The sequence below is a fragment of the Mobula hypostoma genome, chromosome 21 (assembly GCF_963921235.1).
Source record: "Mobula hypostoma chromosome 21, sMobHyp1.1, whole genome shotgun sequence".
Lineage (NCBI taxonomy): Eukaryota > Metazoa > Chordata > Chondrichthyes > Myliobatiformes > Myliobatidae > Mobula > Mobula hypostoma.
This window is the reverse complement of record NC_086117.1, coordinates 23,182,661-23,205,988: the sequence shown is the minus strand read 5'-3', so window position 1 is coordinate 23,205,988 and position 23,328 is coordinate 23,182,661. Positions and strand designations below refer to the sequence as shown.

Below are 23,328 nucleotides of genomic sequence, written 5' to 3'. Positions count from 1 at the left end.
ACAATTATTTACAATGTGAAATTGAATTTTCTGCAAAATGTAACTACTTACCATTAATCCTGGAGGCCCTTTTGGACCTTGGATCCCAGTAAAACCCATGTCTCCAGGATGGCCCTAAATGGAAAGCAAATAACAGGTGATGAATTGTTGCCATAATTCTAATTTACTTCCACATTCATAAGTAAGATCATCTGACTGAAAATATCAAGATACACTTAAATGCAATGAAGAATATAATTGCCAGTTATTAAGTAATTGGTCTGACCACTCCCATGATATAACTTTCCTGTCATTGACTTTTGGTGGATGGGAAATTTCGGGCTGCTAAGTGCAGAAGAGGGAAAGTTCCGAAGTCTTGCTTATTTTCCAAGGACAAAGTCAGAAGCTTCCACTGTTGTGTTAAGCTTGCCAAACACTGGTGGAGCCTTCAATAGGACTGTGGCATTGCTAACTAGAAGACAGTTACAAATCTGTATCTATTTAAACATAGATAAGTCGGGTCTCACCAACATAGAGGAGGCTGCATCAGGAGCACCAGTTACAGTAGACGACCCCAACAGATTCGCAGGTGAAATGTTGCCTCACCTGCAAGGACTCACCTGGAAAGACTGGAACGACAGCTCTTCCAGGTCAGGCAACACTCCATCTGTTGGTGTACTCCCAACGTGGCCTCCTCTACATTGGTGAGACCCGACATAGTTTGGGGGAGTGCTTTATTGAGCACAAGCAGGATTTCCTGGTGGAAATTTCCAACCCCCAGTCCCGGTCTGACACATCGGTTCATGTCCTCTTCCACTGCCATGATGAGCCCACCCTCAAGTTGGAGGTGCAACACCTCATATTCCACCTGGGTAGCCTCCAACCTGATGGCATGAACACCTATTTCTCTAGCTTCTGGTAATTTTCCCCCTCTCCCTTCCCTCTGTGGCACCCCTCTTATCTTTCTCCTCACTTGCCTCTAACCTTCACCTCCTCCTTCCCTTTCTCCCATGCTCCACTCTCCTCTACTTCTTTTCAAGCCCTTTACCTTTTCCACCTATCACCTCCCAGCTTCTTACTTCATCCCCACTCCCCCTGGCTTCACCTATTACCTTCCTGCTTGTTATCCTTCCCCTCCCCCACCTTCTTCCGCCTTCCTTTCCGGTCCCGATGAAGTGCCTCGGTCCAAAACGTTGACTTTCCATAGATGCTGCCTGACCTGCTGAGTTCCTCCAGCATTTTGTGCGTGTTACCCTGGATTTCCAGCATCTGTAGAATTTCTTGTGTTTATAACTTTAGATCGGATATTGGTATTGGTTTATTACTGTCATATGTACCAACATACAATGAAAAGCTTGTCTTGCATACTGTTTACACAGATCAAATCATTATACAGAGCATTGAGCTAGAATAGGTAGAACAGTAACAATGCAGGATAGAGTGTAAAGGCTACTGAAAGAGTGCAGTGCAGGTGAATGATAAAATGCAGGATTATAATGAAGTAGATTGTGAGGCCAAGAGTCCATCTTATCATACAAGTTGTCTGTTCCAGCATCTGACAAAAGTGAGGTAGAAGCTCTCCTTGAGCCTGGTGGGACGTGCTTTCAGGCTTTTGTATCTTCTGCCTGTTGGGAGAGGGGAGAAGGGGGAATGTCTGGGGTGGATGAGGTCTTTGATTATGCCGGCTGCTTTATTGAGACAGCGAGAAGTAGAGACAGGTGACCGGCAAGAGTTAAAGGTACAGATGTGGTGAGGGGGGCATGGATTTCGTGCCACGTCATGTGGTTAGTGTGAAATATGAGCACAGAACTTCAGCAAGTCAGGACACCTTGCTCGGGACGATCAAGTAGCCACACAGCCTTAAAATGCCCATTCTAAATGGCTTGGCGGTCTAAATGTCATGTTATAGGTTAGTTGTGGGAGAAAGTCATTGCTCTGAAACAAATCCTAATAGAACACCACTGAGCCACATAACTAACTCCCTAGGCAGGTCACTAACTGTACGAGCTTCTGCTTTCGCTGCGCTCGGTAACGAGGGACTTTTCAAATGCCTTCTTGAGGTGCACGTAAATAACACCACTAGAAAATTATTTCTGTATTCCACTTCAGTCACCTCTTCGAAAAAGTCGTGACCTACCCTTTACAAATCCACAACAAAACAGAAAATGTGGAAATACTCTGCAGGTCAGGCCGCACCTGTGGAGAGAGAAACAGAATTAACGTTTCAGGTCAATGACCTTTCTGTTTGACCTGCGGAGTACTTCCAGGATTTTCTGGTTCAGATTTCCAGCATCTGCAGTTTTTTTGCCTTTACAATCGATCCTGGCTCACCCTGACTGACCGGACAGTTCCAGGAATACAATCACTTTATGCTTAATTACAGACTCCAGTAATTTCCCAACCACAAATGTTAGGCTAATTAGAACATTATTCCTTGGTTTTCCTCTCTCATCAAAATATTGGAGAAGCAAGGGGAAAATTTCAATCTACAGAGAGTGTTTCCCAAGAAAATCTTGTTTGGTATCTGAGTTTATATAAATGCAAGCTGTTGTTGCTACTGCTATCCAGATGTTGATAGCTCTGCAGCGAACCTTCATCCATTTCACTTCCTTCAGCTCTGCATCGTTTTCATATCAATTTAGAATGGGAACTTAACCTTGGTACTGCAAAGGTCCCTATTAATTGATACTCATCGGGATGAGCAGTTAGAAGCTTCTCTAAAGTACGGATTCCAAAGATTTTAGATGTTTTGTCACATGGATGCCAGGAGAACAGTGGACAGCCAGAGATTTTTTCCCCCAATGGTGGAAATGGCTAATATGAGGGCCATAGCTTTAAGGTATCTGGAGGACAGTATAGGGCGATGTCAGAGGTAAGTTTTTTTTCCCACACAGAGAGTGATAAGAGCAAAGAATGCAATCCAGGATGGTGGTGATAGAGGCAGGTACTTTAAGGACATTTCAGAGATTCTTAGAGAGCACATAGCTGAAAGAAAAATGGAGAGCTATGTGGGAGGGAAGGATTTTAGTGTAGGTTAAAAAGTCGGCATAATATTGTGGTCTGAAGGGCCTGTGCTGTTTTATATTCTAACAGTTCACATTAATTACCTCTTTAATCTAATGCATCAATCCCAAATTACTCCCAACATGGTTCAATTATTCCATTACTTTTTAGCTCAATGACTGTACCTCCATCAACTTCCCACCCTCTCTTCCACCTGATTATTCATCGGGCCTCTCTGTTCTAACCATTCCAAACTGACAATGTAGCAGGATTCTGTTCAGTAGAAAAGGTTTGCTGACCTTTACTGAAAAAGTAAGCGAAGCTAAGTTATTTGTTTTTATCTTTTATAACCAATTAGTATTTTTAATTAATTTGCACGGGGAAAAAGTGTTTTAAGTTCATTTATAATTTTTAAGTGTTTTTAAACTTATTTTTAAAGTGTAGCAGCAACACCTCCAGGACTTTGTGAGTGAGTGGTCATATATGGTTTGTGTGGTTATGGAGGTGAATGGGAACAGTGGGCTGGGTCAAGTCTGATTCAGCTATTACCACAAAGAAAAGGAAATCAGAAAATGTTTGGGAAATTAATGTTAAAATCACGTGCAACTGTGTATCATTGCTGCATTAACTTCAAAAAAACTGAAAAATGCCCATGGTGATACATGAAATATATGAAGAATATGGGCTTTAAGAGGAATAAATAAACAAGAACAGAGGAAATAGAAGCAGAGGTTGGCCATTTGGCCCATCTCTGCCTCCACCATTCAACATGATGATGGCTGACACACTGTGTGCTGGCCTCAATTTCTAGCATGCTTTCTCCATAGGCATTCCAGAACCTTTCAGAATTTTATCTGTCTCCATGTCAAATCCTTCTATTGATCCAGCTCCAATAACTCTCTGGGGCAAAGAATTCCAGAGATTCACTACCATTATTGAGGAGAACATTTTTACACCACAGCTTTAACTGATCAACCAACCCTTTACTATGCAACTGTGTTTCATTGTATGAGATACTCCCACTAGCGCAGACATCAAAACATCATCCATCTTGCATCGTTAGGGCTTAGTGATGTCGCAGGAAAGCAGCATCCATCATCGACAACCCACCACCACCAAGACCATGCTCTCTTCTCGCTGCTGCCATCAGGTAGAAGGTACAGGGGTCTCAGGACCCCCACCACCAGGTTCAGGAACAGTTACTGCCCCTCAACCATCAGGCTCCTGAACCAGTGGGGATAACTTCACTCAACCCATCACTGAACTGTTCCCACAACCTGTGGACTCACGTTCAAGGACACTTCATTTCATGACCTCAATATTTATTGCTTATTTATTTATTATTATTATTATTATTTTTCTCTCTTTTGTATTTGCACAGATTGTTGTGTTTTGCACATTGGTGGTTTGTCTATCCTCTTGAGTACGGTCTTTCATTCATTGTATTGTGTTTCTTGGATTTACTGTGTTTGCCCACAAGTAAAGGAATCTCAGGGTTGTATATGGTGACATATATGTACTTTATAATAAGTCTATATTGAATTTTGTACTTTATGTGTGTCAATGAGATCCTCTCTTGTTCTTCAGAATTCTACAGCATGGAGACCTAAGCTGTTTAGTGCTCCTGGACAGAGTACAACTTTTCATCCCAAGAATAAGTTTGGTGAATCTCCGTTGGACTGTCTGCAATGCTACTACAATCCTTCCTTCATTGAGGGGACCAAAGCTGTGCCTGCAATGGCTAAAAGTAAACATTTCAATAGCTCCCTCATGGTCAACACACACACACACACACACACACACACACACACACACACACACACACACACACACACCCATATATATTTGAGACTATTTGCACAAAGATGCCAATATTGGTTGTGCTCTGAATTATTTAAAATCTAACTTACATGAATCACAAGAAAGAAGTTCATGTACAAGTACTTAAACTTATCTGACATCTGTGGAGTTAATGAGTGTTTTGCAGGATATAGCAACACCATGTGGAGGAAATATACACTTTATAAACAAACTACGTTGGTAATGAAATGGTGAATTACTCTGCAACTTACAAACGTATTAATCAAAATAAATGTTAAAATAAAAACCCTGATCAACATGATAGTTGAGAATCCAATGACTTCCTTTTGATCTAAATGTTACTGAATTGTACAAGGTTCTGAGAAGATCGTGGAAAAGTGAAAATGATCCTTAATCTCTGAAATGAGTCACAGATCCAATACCTTTGGTCCAAATACTCCCATCAGCCCAGGGAAGCCAGACTCTCCAGGATCTCCCTGAAATCAACAAATATATTTGGGTTAGTTATAAATACAAAGTCCCATTAGACTGAGGGTTATGCTTAGCTGATAGAGACGTTAAATAGTCAACATCATAGTAGTTTTAAAAGAACTGAATATGGCTCATGTACGATAGTGTCGGTGTTTGTAAATAAAATGGCAGGGCGTTTTAAATTTAAGGGAAACTGTAACAACTCCTTGACTGTTGTGACGCCAAACCAAGTTATCAGATGATTGATGCTAATGAGAGAGATAAGGGAGACAATGGAGAAACGTTCAAAATGTTAATGAGATAGGAGGGAGAGATTAACAGAAAAGAAACACAATTCAGAATATTGACAGACCGGTTGCTTTGAACCTGAACTATGTGGAGTTTGATGGACAAGCGATACCCCAGAAGAGGGATATAAAAAAACAGGTTCGCTAAGGCACGGGACACACCACGAGATCACGAGATAACGAGACCCTGGAAGAGCAGTGTGCCCCCACAAGTTGGTGGGAGTTTGGAGGTCTGGTTTTCAGGAACCAACCATAGACTCACAGGGTGAAAAGGTACGATTGGTGGGAACCTGGTGTGTGTGGTGTCCGCCCTTGCCTGGGTGCCGGGTTCACCGCGGAAGAACAGTCGTATCCGGAATGGAGGGGTCACAGTCGGTGACCACAGCGGGATAGAAGACATAAAAGGGTCTGCCCGAAACCAACTGCGAAGAACATCGAAGGTCTGCCTGAATCAAATTTGCATCACCCCCCTCTCTCTCTCTCCAATGGCACAACAGCGATTACTGCGAACTGTACTAAACTGAACTGAACTCTGCGTCACTTAAGACTGATCATTTTACCCCTAGACTATGATAGAGCTTGGTTTGATTCCTATTACCCTAGTTCTGTGTACATATGTGTATTATCATTGCTAACCTGTTGCATTTATATCCTTACGATTAGAGTACTGTGTTACTTATTTCTTTAATGAAACTTTATTAGTTCCTAGTAATCCAGACTCCAATGAGTGGTCCATTTCTGCTGGTTTGGCAACCCAGTTATGGGGTACGTAACACTGTCCACCAAACACAGAACACAAAGCGCGGCAAAAAACTTCAGGCCATTAAGTCATCACGTCAGACCAGCCTCTTAAAGTGAACCCCAACTCACTGTCGGAGATTGTGAGTTATATACGTTTCCACCCATTTCATTATCCTACAATAGTGACAAAGTAACTTTGATGGTTTTCTATCTGCACCCATTTCCTATGTATGTCTATTACAATAGCAACAAGAGTTCAGTTAATGGATCCTATCCCACATACTCAATAAGATCATACTTTATTTGATTTAGCGATACCCTTTGAGACTCACCACCCCAGCAACCTCCAATTAATCCTAACCCAATCAAGGGACAATTCACAACGAGCAATTAACCTACCTGGCACACCTCTGGACTCTGGGAAAGCCCACGCATTCCATAGGGAGCACTCCTTACAGAATGGACCTGGAATTGAACTCCAAACTCCAGAAGGAGCTGTAACTGCGTCACACTAACCTCTACGCTATCGTGGTGCTCAGCTTGGTTAATTAACGGCTATGACGGGATTTGAACTCTTGATAAATGGTCCACATGGTTCTCTATCACTTCACAAAATTGATTCCATTTCTCTACTACCGCTTCATTGTACCTTGTAATAAGGTACAAATTATATAATATTCAGCAACATCTGTTGCTTCATTTCCAATGCCACAAAAATGGTTCCAGTTATTTACTCTTGAATGTAACAGGAGGCTACAGCAGGGCAAAACAAATCAGTACCAGGTGAAAATGTGGTTATTTCTCAACTTTAGTTGTGCTCGATACTTGAATAGTACTGGGTGAACATGTAATAGTGAATTTCAAACTGGCTAGTTTTCAACATGAATAGTACTTACCCCACGCATTTTTATCACACTCTCATTTTGTTGGAATGACCAATTATTTGAAATATAAATTATGTAAAATATCAAATGTAGTTAGTTTTGTACTGCTGAAGCTTTATGAGGTACTGGTCAGACTGCATTGTGACCTTGTACCTAGGAAATGACAAGCTGGCCCTGAAGGGGATCTAGAGGAGGTTCACAAGAATAATTCAGGGAATGGAAGTTTTAATATATGAGGATCTTTTGATGGCTCTGGGCTTATACTCCGTGGAATTCAGAAAGATGAACAAGGATCTCACTGAAATCTACCAGATACTGAAAGTCCTAGGTATAATACATGTGAAGAGAAGGCTTTCATTTGTAGATTGGAAGGATCCGAGGGCACAGCCTCAGAATAAATAGATGTCCCTTTTGAACTGGTAATGAGAAGGGGTTTCTTCAGCCAGCGGGTGGTGGATCTGTGGAATTTTTTGCCATGGAGGGCTGTGGGAACCAAATCATTGGGTGTATTTAACACAGAGATGGACAGGTTCTTAATTGGTAAAGGGGGGTTTAAAGGTTATGAGGACAAATTGGGAAAATGGAATTGAGAAAGAAAGTGAGCCATAATTGAATGGCAGAGCAGGTTTGATGGGCTGAATGGCCTCATTCTGCTCCTTTATTTTATGGCCTTAAGGATTGGGGTGACAGTGACATACATAAGTAACTGATTCAATTTTGTATTAGATTTAAATACAATTGATGGAATATATGCAACACTCCTCCCTGCTTAGCTTAAACCCCAACACAAAAGAGAATGCATCACCAATATACTATATAATACAACTATTAAGTACAGATGTCCACAGCATAGTAAATTTTAAATTGTCCCGTTCAGGCCGAAAGATTTAATTGCTGTGGAGGATTTCTTATCCTTGTGCCTTTCCCAACAAGGGGGTCACTCTTTGGTTCTGGGGCTTCTCCGTGGTGGTTGTAGGGTTGACTCTGATACAGCAGGAAGATGTTCTGGCAGCTCTGGACACTGTTCTTCTCCTTCTCCTAGCTTTTCTCCCTGGATCTACTTCAATCCTTGCTTCTTCTTGTCTTTCTCTTCCTTGCTTTCCTTTTGCTTCTAGTTTCTTGTGAGTATCTCTGATACCGCTAATTTCTCAAGAAATTAGGTCTCGTTTATCTTCCTCCATCTCCATTACTTGTGTCATCCTCCTCTCTCTTTTCCTTTTTCTTCTCTCTAGGATGTGCAATTTGATCTTGGGAAGTTACATTTAGTTCACTGGGGTATTCTCTTATTAATCCCTCTATTGCTCCCTTCACGATCTGGTCTCTTCTCTTGGTTTCCTCATCCACAACATCATCTGACAAATCCTCTGTTTTTGTATCTCCATTGACTCCTTTCTTTTCAGCTTTTCATTCATCCAGATGGCCTTTGGTCTTTGTATCTACTTTTACAATCAGCTTTTTGTCTCCCATTTGAAGTTCATGCAATAATCTTAATGGACACAGAATAGATTCTGTTTCTTTATACTCACAAAAGCTGAATGTTTCAACTTTCCTGAAGCTCCATGAACTCTCTTCCAGCTTAAAACCAAGCCGCATTTTACAAGGAACTGTCTGATTAACATATCAGAAGCTTTCTCAGGTACATTACCTACAAAAACAGTTGTAGTCGAACCACTGCTTTTGTCACTTTCACACTTCTGAGCAGCCCGTTTCTTCCTGGTCCAATATGCTTTCCAACCAGAGACACAGAGGCTGGCACCAACAGCTTTTTGCCCTCTGTTGGGCAACTGCTCATGGTGTACAGCATGGAGACTGTTGTGGCATCACCCAGTACCTTACTTAATTTAGTTTCAGTTGACTCTACTATAGGGGATGTGAATCCAAATGATGGGTAGATCTCTAATGAAGTTGTAGTTGTCTCAGCCACTCATGACCCCACAATGCTAGCCCTCCTGTTTTACCACATACAAGCCCAAAATGGCTTGTTGGTTTTTGTATTTGACTGTTACAAATGTCGTTCCCACTGGAGTTATTTTTCTCCAGTATAAGTTCTTAGTTGGATATCTTCAGGCTTCAGTTTATTATCTTTAAAATGCTGTTCAAACTCATTTTGTGGTATGACTAAAACAGCCGAGCCAGTGTCCAATTCAATTTTAATGAATTTGCCGTTCACCTCTGGAGTAAGGCATATAGTTTGTCTGTTGCTAGTTTTCACTGTAAATCTCAAGGCCACACAATCCTGCATCACTCTCATCATTATCACACTTTTCATCAACAACATGCAAATTAGTGCACTTCTTGAAACTGCAATTTGACTTTTTATCTTCGTAGTCCATTTATTTTTGTCTGCCCAACATGCCCTTTGTATGTGTCCTACTCTGTTGCATTTTCTGCATGTTTCACTTTTAAACCTGCACTGGTCTGGTCAATGTGAGCCCCTGTCACATTGGTAACATATTTTGCTTTGCCGGACCAGTTGCTGTTTAGACATTGCAATTTTCTTTATGCTCACTTTCATTTCTGACTGCAACTCAATTGCCGTTCTGTCTGTGGTTTCTATTGGAATTGTAACTTCAACTGCTTTTTTTAAATGGAAGCTGTGCTTCAGTTAGGAGCAATTTTTGAAAGCTCTCTTGTCAGATTCCACAAACTAGATGATCTCTCAGTGCATCATTTAGCCCATTATTGAACTGACAATACTCAGATAACATCTTCAATTCAGCCATGCATGCTGAAATGAGCTCCCCTTCCTTTTGATTCTGTTTATGAAACTTAAAGTGTTTTGCAGTCAACAATGGTTCCGGTTCGAAATGCTCCTGCATTACTTTCACAATATCAACAATGCTCATTCCAGCTAGTATGGTTGAAGCAGTTAAACTTTGATGCAACCCGTATGCCTTTAAATCCAATGCACTCAGCAAAATTGGTACTCATTTCCCATTGGCTATCTCACTTGCTTCAAAATACTGTTCAATCAGCTCAGTATACATGAGCCAGTTACCTGCTGAGCAATCAAGCACATCTATCTTTCTGATGTAGCCAGCCATTTCTGCTCTTTTTTTAAATGATTATTATCACCCGGTACTCACTCTTTATGAACCCGTGAACTCTTCTGTTTTCTGCCTTTTTTCTTAAACCCGACTGTTTCTACGTGCTGTGTTTTTTTTTAACTCGCCGTTCCTTGCTGCGCTTTTTAAAAACTCGTACATCTTGCTAAGCTTCAACAGGTCGGTAACCATCTCGGGTTCATTTTAAAAATACCTCGTCACCACTGTTCTGGTTTGGAACTCCAACACATAAAAACTAATTGCAATAAAAAGACAGGAGTCTGAAACGTGAGTCCAACATTGTGGTTTTACTTTAAGTGAGGCATACATATGTCACATGATGTAGGCATTCATGTATTTTTAGATATAACCTGTAATGAATTATTTAAACAAATAGAGAATGCTTACTCAAACAATATATTTACAACAAATACTACAGAAATATTAAATGCCCAATACTGAAGGGAAACTGAAGTAACTCAAGAGAAAAAAAAATCTTGCTTATGATCTGAACTGGGCACAAACTGGATCTTATGTTTCCTTGTTAACCGGGGCCACTGCTGAGCTAGCGAGTGGCTACACAATAGGAACAATTGAGGGGATGGAATGGGCTGTGCAAGGCTTATCCAGAGCATAAACACTAGTATAGCTCAGGTGGGTCAAACAGCCATTTTCTGTCTATACCTTCATTGTAACTGGACATCCTCCCAATCACGAGCCTAGGGCTCTGAATGCTTTTTTGTTTTACTAGTGAAAGTTGATGATCTATGCCGTGGGACGATGTCAAGGTCCAGAAAGAGACAGTGAGTCTGAAATTTATATTTAGCATATTTGAAAGTTATCTGTTTCTGTTAAATCATCCTCTTAACTCCCAACCATTTTTCATCATACTGGATGAAGCACCCTTGTTTCCTTGGCTGTGCAAGCCTAAGGTAGACACTCTCAAGTCCCGTCAAACCCGTGAGATTGAGGTGACTCGTTCCACCCCAAACCCCGATTTGTGTGGATGCTGTGTAATTTGTTACCCTGTTACAAATTAGTGCCACGAAATAACAAACAGACAGTGCACTGCATACAATTAAAGGAATTATATTTATGAACCTTAAACTAAAGGGTTAGTAAAGAATAGCAAAAAGAAAAGGGCCTATTCTAATTAAACAGTCAAATGTGCACAAGTTGGAGCTCATCTTGAATTTCCCTGTCACTCATGTGCTGGGTCCTCGGTCAGCGTGAAAGCACACACTGCCTTCTGAATATCGCTCGCAATCCATCTTGAACAAATGGGAATCCCACAAGATCATATGCTATGACTGGTTCTCCCTAGTGTCTTCTCTCTTCATCTGCCCCCGAACACAAGCCCAAGACCAACTTCATTGGCCCTCACCAAGAAAACCTCCCACTAATTGGATGGCACACATTCCACATCATCCCTTATTTTCAACAATAACCCTAAAAAGGCTGACAGCAGAGCAGACTGCTCTTATAGAGAAGCTAAATGAAATACCTACAGCATAACAGTAAAGATGTGAACCAGGGCATTACATGTAAACCACTGCATTTGAGCCTGTTTTGTCATCACCAAGGTCCACACACACACACACACACACACACACACACACACACCCCACACACACACACACACACACACACACACACACAGACACACAGAGGAGTCAAGGCTTTATGCTTTGGCTCTTGGTAGGGTCACCCATGCCAAACAGGTCAAAGGACAGAGACCAGACTAAGAATGGTCCACTGATCTTCCAGGTTCAGGAGTTCAACTCAGGGCTAACAACTCTGACTGGTCAAACAAAACTGTTACAGAAACAGCAATGAAGAATCCTCTACATCTGTGTGCAACGATATTCTTGAGTCTCCACCAGGGACTTGCATGGCTGACAGAAATGAAAACCGACAGGGAGCTACTGGCATGATGAAGGAAGCCTGGCCAAGGACAGACAGTGTTGGAGGACGTTCATTGCTGCCCTAACTGCTAGCAGTGTAAGGGGTAGTAAGGAAGTGCTGGTAGAGTTCAGCTAACAAACTTGTGCCTCAAACTTTGCATAGTTGCTCAAGAGCACTAAGACTCATAGGTCAACGATGACAAAATATGACACCATGAAACTATCTGATCAAATCAAGTAATACGTCATGTATAAAGGCTAAACATCACGTAATGTTAGCAGGACAGTTAGTAAAATAGTTCCTCACTAATCTTCTACCTAATATAAAATTAGTTCTTGATTAATTTTAGACATCACATCACTCCAACTGATGCTGAGATCAGTCAGCCTTTATTTCCTATAAATCTTGGTCGAACTTAGTTAATATCAACTCAGTAAACTACAACTCGAGAAAAAAGTTGAACTGACCGGTTGACCTTTGGCACCCGGATTGCCTCTCTTCCCGGGCAGACCTGTCCCTCCTTCTGTTCCTTTTATCCCGGGTGGTCCTGTCTGACCCCGCAAACCTCTTTCTCCCTGTAATGATCACAATGGATAAAAGCAATACATTTAATGAAACCGATCACAGCATATACAATCTCCGTTGCACCATTGAACTTAAATCGAACAGTGAGTAACAATTAAGGTTCAATAATTCAGTGTTCACTACAATGGCTTACTTGTATTATTGTAACAATATTTCACTTTTGGACAGTAGAACAGTCTCACACAAATATCTCTTTAAATGAAATCAGGGATGTTGAGTCAATCGAAATTTTCAATATTGTTGTTTGACATTAAGGCACATAACTGCATTTGAAACATGCCTGTTGTGACTGAATGGCAGAGCAGGTTTAAGAGACCAAATGGCTACTTTCTGTATCCATCCGTGCACAGAATAACCAGAAGTGTTTTGTAAATTGAGTATGTTCTTTTAATAGGACCCTGGTCAGACCCCACTTGGAGTACTGTGCTCAGTTCTGGTTGCCTCACTACAGGAAGGATGTGGAAGCCATAGAAAGGGTGCAGAGGAGAATTACAAGGATGTTGCCTGGATTGGGGAGCATGCCTCATGAGAATAGGTTGAGTGAGCTCGGCCTTTTCTCCTTGGAGCGACGGAGGATGAGAGGTGACCTGATAGAGGTGTATAAGATGATGAGAGGCATTGATCGTGTGTATAGTCAGAGGCTTTTTCCCAGGGCTGAAATGGTTGCCACAAGAGGACACAGGTTTAAGGTGCTGGGGAGTAGGTACAGAGGTGATGTCAGGTGTAAGTTGTTTACTCAGAGAGTAATGAGTGTGTGGAATGGGCTGCCAGCAACGGTGGTGGAGGTGGATACGATAGGGTCTTTTAAGAGACTTTTGGATAGGTACATGGAGTTTAGGAAAACAGAGGGCTGTGGGGAAGTCTCGTAATTTCTAAGGTAGGGATATGTTCGGCACAACTTTGTGGGCCGAAGGGCCTGTATTGTGCTGTAGGTTTTCTATGTTTCTAATTCACCACCTCTTCGTGTTTGCAGCCTGGAAAATCATGTAGGCAAATAGACAGACATTGCAGTACTCACTTGACAGATCAAAGCAGGTTGAATTAAACTACACAGAGAGATGTTTGGTCCGGCACCAGGTATGGCCTTCCCTAAGTCAAAAGGCCATGTTTAGAACCTCTCTGCTGTAGCACTGATAATGGACAAAGCTGTGCTGCAAAGTACTGCTGGGTCATCTCTACGCTGTCTGATATGACTAGTATCCTCCTTCAAGGCTGGACCACACTGACCACCCTGTAACTCTCAAATCTGACCACCACTTCCCCAGATGGGTCCAGTCAACTTCCTATTTGGAAGAGGTGGGGTGGCTTATTGACAGGGTTTCCATGGAGATTGGGTCTGATATGCTAATCAGGCACAAGATGCACGAGTAGGTGCAGCAGTAACAAACAGCTCTCACTCCAACATGACGCTTTAAATATTCAGAGCTCTGCCTCCAATCGTACAGCAATCAACATAGATTCCAACAGCCACTCGTCTCAGAGTGGATCACTTCATTTACCCAACTTACGCTCTCAAAGAGAACGAGCATTAATTATAAATGTGGCTGGCAAACAAATTTACTTTCACTTCATTTTGACAGGCACTTCTGTAGTCAAATTTAATGAAATGCTTGGGACTTGGATTGGGCACGTGATGCTTTTGCTGGAACTAAATGATGATAAAGAATAATTATAAAATAGTCTACAGAAAAAGCTATGCTTGATTGTTGTAGCAGAATAATCATTATTTTTATTGCATTTGATATAATCAGTGCTCTAAAAGGCATTTGGTTAAATGCACTTCATTGTATGGGTATAATTTACTAATATGGAGATGCATTGCTCTCGGCCTCATATAATATAACAGGACAGCATCAGCACTGGGGAAACTGGAAAGACTGAAGACTGAGTTGCCATATATAAATGTTATGCTCCTATGTTGATGTTCTCCCTTTCCCATGGCCATTATTTCCTATCTTTCTCTCTCCAACCACACCCATTAATGATGATTTGTACAGCTTACCCGCATGGCCTCACCCAATCAGAGCCTTTCATGTTGTCCTAACCATCCTCCCCTCACTCTTGTCAACTTAAAATTAACCTACATTCTCTTGTCCCCACTTCTGATGAAGGGTCTTCAGACTGAAACACTATCTATGCCTATTTTCCCACAGATGTTGCCTGATCTGTTGAGTATTTCCAGCATTTTCTGTTTTTGTTTGAGATTTCCAGCATCTGCATTTTTAAGATTTTCATTTTCTGTAACATAATTGGTAGTGCAGCTCGAAAGGCAAATGGCCTGTAAAAATATACTGATTTTTTTTTCGTGCGCAGTGAATTATATTTAGTTTTAAAATTTTACATTTCTGGAATGTATCATTTTGGTCTAAACTACTTTTCCATTTCGCTAAGAATTCATTTGACAGCTTAACTTGTCAGGGTGATTGCTGTTTATCATGAACATACATTTAGCTTTAGATTTAATTTGACAAATTTGCCCAAAGGAATAGGATTTCAGGAAATGATTGAAAATAGGTGGAGGGGGTCTCATTAAAATCTTATATGTTAGTTATGATGATATCCAATTTTTATTACAGAAGTTTCATTCAGAAGGTATATAAATTTTTGGATTAAAAGTTCCCAAATAACGAGGCTGGAAGTTTTGTCTGGAATATTGTGACAGCTTTATTGAATTATACAGCAAATTGATTCCAAAATTAGAAAAAGTTTATTTTCACTTAAATCAAAACTAGGGGCATTCATTGAACAGACATCCAATTGTAGCTTGATTGAAAGTATGAATAGAAAATGACTAGATTTCATTATTTGCACAGTAGAAATTTGGAGGAGACAGCACCATCTACTAAGTTACAAAGTGTTTTAACCCTTTCCAGTGGAAACATTTAATAATTCTATTATCGTGTCATTTTACTAATTAGGTACTATAAATAAAAGGATATCTTAAGCAATGACTCAGGTGATACAATCCAAAACATACAAGTTAACAAGAGAGCCTAAATTACTTAGTTCCCAAAAATTTAGCAAGTATAGAGACTAAATTATTCTTGTACCTTTCTATTTAGACTTGGTCACTACTTGTTTAGGAGATCACCTGTAGCCAGGTGTTGTCCGGGGAAAGAATGAAACAAGCAGCAAGTTCAATTTAGTAAGGATCTAATTTATTTGACATAGGCAAAGTAAAGTAAGCTCCTAATACACAGATTGACTTGGCTCCTAAATCATTTTAAGGAATATATATTTTTATTAAATTTTATTAAATTGTTAAGTAACAATGTTTTAATGCACCCTCAATAATGTTGCAATAATTTTGCAATATATTAGTACTGCCATTAAAACATGAATCTAGCTGAACCATTAAAAGTAAATACTTTTAATCTAAAGTAATGCAAAAGAGTAAAGTTGGAAATCTCATAACTTGAAGATGCATTAATACATTGTTACTTTCCAATTTAATCAAAAGAACAATTCATAAATTACCAACCAAAGTAGCACATTTCCTAATGTATTTTGCAACAGATTGCATCTGTATCTGAAATATTGAACTTATATATTAAGTGTTATTCTATTTATGGTTAATTTTGTGTTTTTCTTGCTAAGAAAAAGCTAAGTATTTTTATGTAACTTTGGATCTAAGGAATCTTACAACTAGTGTTGGAAACTACTGTCTTTTCTTAAATAGTATTTTTTATAAGATATGTAATTTTTAACAAACTCATGAATTTTTCACCCTCATTGGCAGAAAGTGGTATAGCAGCTAAACTAACGGTTTATCACCTTTCTCGTTTTTCATTGGCTAAGTGTTAGCACATTACCCACGTAATGTAATTGTTTTAATTATGTAGCCTATTAACTAATTTATCTCTGTCTGAAGAATTTCTTTATCTTATCCATAAAAGTGGTAGATTTTCAGGATCGCCATCTTTATTCTTTTGTCTCACACAGTTTAGCATTAATTTTTCGTAGCATCTTTTCTCAGCTCTTTATTTACTTGGCACTTGTACGTTTGTTTGCACTCTAAAATAAGCTGAAATCTTGGAATTGAGACTGCTCGCCATTTTTGACGCCCGGAAGAACTCGCAGGATCAGAAATCCAACAGAGATCCAACACTAGTTAAGTGCTTTAGAAGTGTAAACATTGCTGTCATCTGGGCAAATATAACCGCTAACTTGTTCACAGCAAGATACAGTTCAGCATTGGTTTGATATTTCACCGACCAGCACATTCTGCATTACATGCTTAACTCAACGGTGGGGCTTGATGCGGAAAGCAACTATGTTCTCGCTGAGTGACACAGCATGCTGTAGCTATGTGGATTACTCCTGATCTTATTTTCCATGTTCTAATCAACCAGTACCTTCCACGCTCAGAGTCAATGGAGTCATTGCAGATCTGGGACAAGATCTGAGAAGGTGTGGAAACCAATGGCTTTCTGGAACAAGACGAAATGCACCCTAATGTGTTATCTCATACAATATACTGAGCTTTCTCTAGCAGATTGGGACTTAATTCTGGAGTAAAATAAAATTCTCATAGGCCACCATCTGACCATTTGGGAAACTGCTGTTTTGGCACCTGTGGCAAGTAATGTTTCCAACGCTTCTTTTCCACTCACCTGGACCCTGGTGTCCATCCTCCCCCTCAACTTACAGGAGCTTTAAGTCTTCTACTCCCTCTTAACTCATGTTGCTCACTGGAAATGCGATCAAATTATCTAACATTTAAAATAAAACTAGTCAAACAAAATTGAGGTATTAATAGAAGTAACCTTGAGTGGCCCAGAAAATCTGCCAGTGCAACCCCACCGAACTCCTGAGAATGCAGAATTATATCAGTGTTACTATATTAATGTTATCACACATCAGTTTTTCAGATCAATGGATAACGCTCTTCTTCAATGCATGAAGATCATCTTTAAAGGACAAACTTTATTTTCTTTTTAAAGACCAGGTTATTATACAGGACTACTTTAGGTTACTGATTGAAGGCCGTGGAAGTCTCAAACCTGCTCACCTTAAAGCCAGGGGGGCCCTGAGATCCGGGTAGTCCGGGTACTCCAGCACGACCACGTGGTCCAGGCGCACCGATCAATCCCACAAGGCCATCATCTCCCTGCTCTCCCTAAAGTGTCAGGGAAAGTTACATGTTAACAAGCTTAATTCAAGATTCAAGATTGTTTACCGACATCTTCAATACACGAGCGTAAGGGAGAACAAAATAATTGTTACTCCAGATCTGATGCAGCATAAAAAACACAATAAGCATAAAGGACACCATAAAAAAAAGAATAAATATAAATATAAAAGCAATCCAATAAAACACAATGTACAAGTTGCTGTTATATACATAGATTGACTGTATGTGCATGAAATGACGCTAGGTGATGTGTGTATAAAGACTGATATATACTTCTGCGTAGGCTCTACACTGTAGCCTACGCAAGTGGCCTACGCCATTGTGAGCATTTATACTTCAGCATTGGTGTGTCTGCGTCGCTCTGCAATTCACCGCCAAAACAGTGGGGTTTCTATGCCACTGTGTTGAGTTTCTTCGTGTACTTCAAACAATGGCGACTGAAACTGAGCGCATCTTGTTGGAGTTGGAGCTAATAAATGTTGAACAAGAGTTACTTTGAAATTACTACAACACAGAAAAGAGAGAAGACGTTGGAGGAGATGGTGTGTACGACCATTGAACGAATTGAAGCAGAAGGAGGGCGAATTTTCTGTGCTTGTCTGGCCACTGAGAGACATGGATGAAGAAATGCAATTCAAATATTTTCGGATGTCGGCAGGGAGATTTGACGATTTGACGAGAAGAAGCAACCGGAAAGGCGTAGGAGGAAATGCGATGCTATCAAGCGGACCGATCACAGTTGTTGCGGTCAGCATCGCCGCGACGCGTAGTTACATTTTTTGGGAGGTGCATGTCAGGCTATGGCGTAGATTCGACGCAGAAGTATAAATTGGCCTTAATGGAAGTGGGGGAGGTGGAGGTGGTTACGGCTTGGGGCAAGTAACCACTTGTGAGTCCAGTGGTCCTAGCGTGGATGCTGTGTAACCTCTTCCTTGATGGGAGTGGGACAAACAGTTGGTAAGCAGGGTGGGTGGGACCCATCATGATACTGCTGGCCTTCTTCTGGTAACTTTCTGTATATACTGCATGGTCTTGGTTGCAGGTAGGCTGGTGCCAGTGATGCGTTGGGCAGTTCTGACTACCCGTTGTAGGGTCCCTCCTGTCCACTGCAGTGCAGTTTCCGTACCGTGCAGAGGTGAGGCTTGATAGGATGCTCACAGCTGTGCCTCTATAGAAGGTCGCGGCCTCATGGGTTTTCTCCAGGTGCTCTGGTTTGCACAGTCCAAAGATATACCAATTGGTAGGTTAACTGGTCATTGTAACTTGTCCCATGATTAGACTAGGATTAAATCAGGGGATATCTGGGCGGTGTGGCTCAAAAGGCCAGAAGGGCCTATTCCACATGGCTCCTCAATAAAATAAAACTGTACATTGGTAGCACTTTTATTAGTTGGGCTTTGTTGACTTTGGCAGAAATGTACATCACATGTGAAAGGAGTCTGTGGTAAAATCAGACCAATAGTTCATTTTCAGTCAATATGTGAATGCTGTTAACATTTTGATTGCTTGACTGTTTTAAAGGAAATTCCTTTTCATGAAAGAGGCACCATGGGACCAATAACTCCATTTTGGCTGCTGATCTTTTAATCCAACCGGGATGATCTGGAGATGCTGGAAGTTCACGCATGTAATGTCTTGTACTGAATGAATTATTTGTAGCTACAATTGTCTAAGAGAGCTGAACACTCCCAAAGACTGCCACACACCATTAAAAACTAATAACTAAATAATAATAATAACAACAACTAAATAATCATAATAATAATAATACTACTACTAATAATATACCCATTGTTTTCATGACCAAAAAGTTCATGGGATGGCAATGGGCATGAAGGGGACAAGGATATCAAAGACGGTAAGTGACAAATGGGATTAAGAAATGGCTCTTCAGTTCTATAAAAAACAACCTTGTAGTGCAGAACTAATCCTTAAACTGGATACATGGCTTGAATGAAGAAATTTTACTTAGCTTGCCACAATCAAGTACTGAATCTGTCATAAATGCATTTTCTTTAGGGTTAATGCCTGTTTGAAACTTGGGCAAAGCACGCCCTATTATTTTCTTTTCCAGACTGCAAGATGACACGCTTCTGGAGAACTTTCCATCATACTGTATCAGTAAACCTGTTGACATCTGTAGAAAGAGGGCCCTGTTCCTAGGATATTTCATGTTAGAGATTAAAGACTATCTTTATTTCTGACATGTATATCAAAACATTGAAATGTGTCACTTGCATCAAATCAAATCAGCAAGCATGCGCTGGGGGCACCCCACAGGTGTCGCAGGTTTCCGGCGCCACCGTAGCATACCGGCAATTTACTAGCCCTGACCTTGACCGTACGTTTTTGGAATGTGAGAACAAAGCGGAGGACCCGGAGAAAATCCACGCAGTCACAGGGAGAACGCACAAATCCCTTACAGACAGCGGCGGGAATCAAACACCGATCGGTGATCACCGCCACTGTAAAGTGACGTTGCTAGCTGTTAGTTACCGCGCCGTACTGCTTAGTAGTGCATATATAACGTTTGCTACTTTGCCTCTAACCTCGCTGTATCACTTGTAATTAAATACGAATCAGCTGTTATCACAGAAGGGATTGCTCCTTATCGCCAACCATCAAGCTTTTTCAGCTGGATGAGACAATATATGGTGGCTAACAAAGCAGATTATAAAGTTCAGAAGTAAATTTTATTATTAGTGTACATATATGTCACTACATACAGCCCTGAGATTCATTTTCTTGTGGGCGTACTCGGCAAATCAAAAGAATAGTAACTATAACAGCATCAGTGAAAGATCAACCAGAGTGCAGAAGACAACAAACTGTGCAAATGCAAATATAAATAAATATCCTTAAGTAATGAGAACATGAGATAGTGAGATAAAGAGTCCTTAAGAGTCATCGGTTGTAGGAACATTTCAATGACGGGGCACGTGAAGTTGGGTGAAGTTATTCAAGAGAGCCTGGTGGATGAGGGGTAGTAACTGTTCTTGAACCTGGTGGTGCAAGGCCTTGTACCTTCTACCTGATGGCAGCGGCGAGAAGAGAGCATGACCTGGGTGGTGGGGATCTTTGATGATGGACACTGCTTTCCTGCGACAGCGACTACAAATAATCTCATTCTTACATATGAAGGAAGCATTTATTAACTGAGCATTTTGAGAGTTTGCCTTTACATTTTAGTTCCATTATTTATTCGTAACTACAACGTATTGGATTGCAGTGATTTGATGGATAGACTATGTGCTTGGCACAGGTTGGATAGCAAATCAAGTGTGGAGCTGTGTGGTTATTTTACTTTCAAGGCTGTGCAATATTACTGTTACAGAGTGGGATTTTTACTGGGATGGTTACTTAGTATCTTAAAGATGCCAATACAGGTATTTTTATTATCAGTAGGTTCTTCTTACTGTAATTCCTGCTTTGCCATCAATTCCTGGAATTCCATCCAAGCCTGGAGCACCTTCTTGACCTTGTCGGCCAACAACACCCCTCGGACCAGGGGGCCCAACTGGACCCTAGGGTTTAAAAACGAAAAATAACATTAGTCAAGTTTATAAATGTTTAGATTGCAACAATGTAATGTATATCATATTCAGTTCTTCCATACTATATTAAGTTCATAAAATGCATGAGGGGTTATACTGTGATGAAAAAGCACCTTGGAACATTCTGAAAGGCATGGTAATAAATACATATCACTTATTTTTCTATAAATGTACCATACTATTGGAAAATAATTGTATTTAGTGTTATTAAGGTATATAAATCACATCCTTGGGGCATATCAAAGCACTTTACAGTTAATGAAATCATTTTGAATTCTAGTTTGAGTTAAACTGGGCAAGGCCCCACTAAGTTGCAATATTGCAGAAAATGTGGATCCTGCAATATCTGGTATCTGATTTAAAGCACTGGGTTATCCATCCATTATCCTAGTCTCCAACTCCCTCTCAGATGCTCTCACAGCTCATGACTGGGAATTCCCAAGACCGCTGACTTTCCAGACTTGAACGTACCCCAGAGATGTAGACTTCATTTCAACTTTCATTTTTTTTAGATCTCTGGCCTCCCTCCTGCCCCAAGGACATTGAGCCTCAGTTTCGTCTGTTCTGGGATCTCTCATCTCTCTCTCCCTCAAGACATTCCCAGGGCTTGGAGTCTGCCTTCCCAATCCCTGACCCCAGACCCATCTGTTTCTGCAGCAGACACTGTGAACCAAACCAACTTGTGGTAGCAATGAGCTTTAATGCCTTGGCACCAACAGAAAGAAAGTCAGCTACTTCAGGAAAACATTTCACAAATGGGATTAAATGGGATGCTTTATGTTTTAAAAAAGTATAAAAAGTGGTTAAACTTTTTCCCATTCAGAAACAAATATGCCTAATGGCTTTTCCAGATTTTCAATATGAATAAAACTTCCACATATATAAAAAGAGTAAAAGAGAGGGGAGAGTGGATATTGAACTGTCGGAAAATGAAGCTGGAGAGGTAGTATTGGGGGACAAAGAATATAGCGGATGAACTTAATAGGATTTTGTGTCAGTCTTCACTGAGGAAGACACCAGCAGTATGCCAGAAATTCGAGAGCTTCAGGGGGCAGAAGTGTTTGGTTGCTATTACTAAGGAGAAGGTACTTGGGAAGCTGAAAGGTCTGAAGGTAGGTAAGTCACCTGGACCAGGCATTCTACACCCCAGGGTTCTGAAAGAGGTAGCTGAAAAGATTGTGGAGGCATTAGTAATGATCTTTAAAGAATCACTGCATTCTGGAATGGTTCCAGAGGACTGGAAAATTGCAAACATCTTTAAGAAGGGAGGGAGGCAAAAGAAAGGAAATTATAGGCCAGTTAACCTGGCGTCAGTGGTAGGGAAGACATTGGAGTACATTATTAAGGACGAGGTTTCGGAGTACTTGGAGCCACATGATAAAGTAGGCCAAAGTCAACATGGTTTTCTTAAGGGGAAATCTTGCCTGACAAATCTGTTTTGTATTCATTGAGGAAATAACAGGGAGGATAGACAAAGGAGAGGCAGTGGATGTTGTTTACTTGGAATCTCAGAAGGCCTTTGCCAAGGTGTTGGGCACGTGGCCAAGTGGTTAAGGCGTTTGTCTAGTGATCTCAAGGTCGCTAGTTCGAGCCTCAGCTGTGGCAGTGTGTTTGTGCCCTTGAGCAAGGCACTTAATCACACATTGCTCTAGTCTGTGCGAGGAGTGGCGCCCCACACAGACTTCCAATCTGCGTCTTGTAAGGCACGAAAATGCCCGACGCAGGCCTCTCATGGTCTGAGTCGACGTTCTCTCCCTACCTCCCTTTGCCAAGGTGCTGCACTTGAGGTTGTTTAACAAATTAAGAGCCCATGAAATTATAGGAAAGATACTAGCATGGACAGAAGATTGGCTGACTGGCAGGAGGCAAAGAGTGAGAATAAAGGGGGCTTATTCTGGTTGGCTGGTGGTGCTCTGCAGG

At 40.9% G+C, this 23,328-nt stretch overlaps 1 protein-coding gene across 2 annotated transcripts in view; it reads right to left on the bottom strand.

Moving 5' to 3' along the window:
- Positions 1-23,328, bottom strand: part of col27a1b (collagen, type XXVII, alpha 1b) — a 483,649-nt gene that overhangs the window by 26,671 nt on the left and 433,650 nt on the right. The window contains exons 47-52 of one of the 2 annotated variants that reach the window (XR_010021219.1): positions 21,271-21,378; positions 17,732-17,839; positions 12,603-12,710; positions 5,226-5,279; positions 2,117-2,175; positions 52-114 (exon numbers count right to left, since the gene is read on the bottom strand). Coding sequence is in view for 1 of the 2 variants with exons in the window: in XM_063073617.1 (XP_062929687.1) it covers positions 52-114; positions 5,226-5,279; positions 12,603-12,710; positions 17,732-17,839; positions 21,271-21,378 (441 nt within the window). In the remaining variant the exon portion in view is untranslated. The remainder of the gene's footprint in view (positions 1-51; positions 115-2,116; positions 2,176-5,225; positions 5,280-12,602; positions 12,711-17,731; positions 17,840-21,270; positions 21,379-23,328) is intronic. The other variant, XM_063073617.1, reaches the window with a different exon arrangement.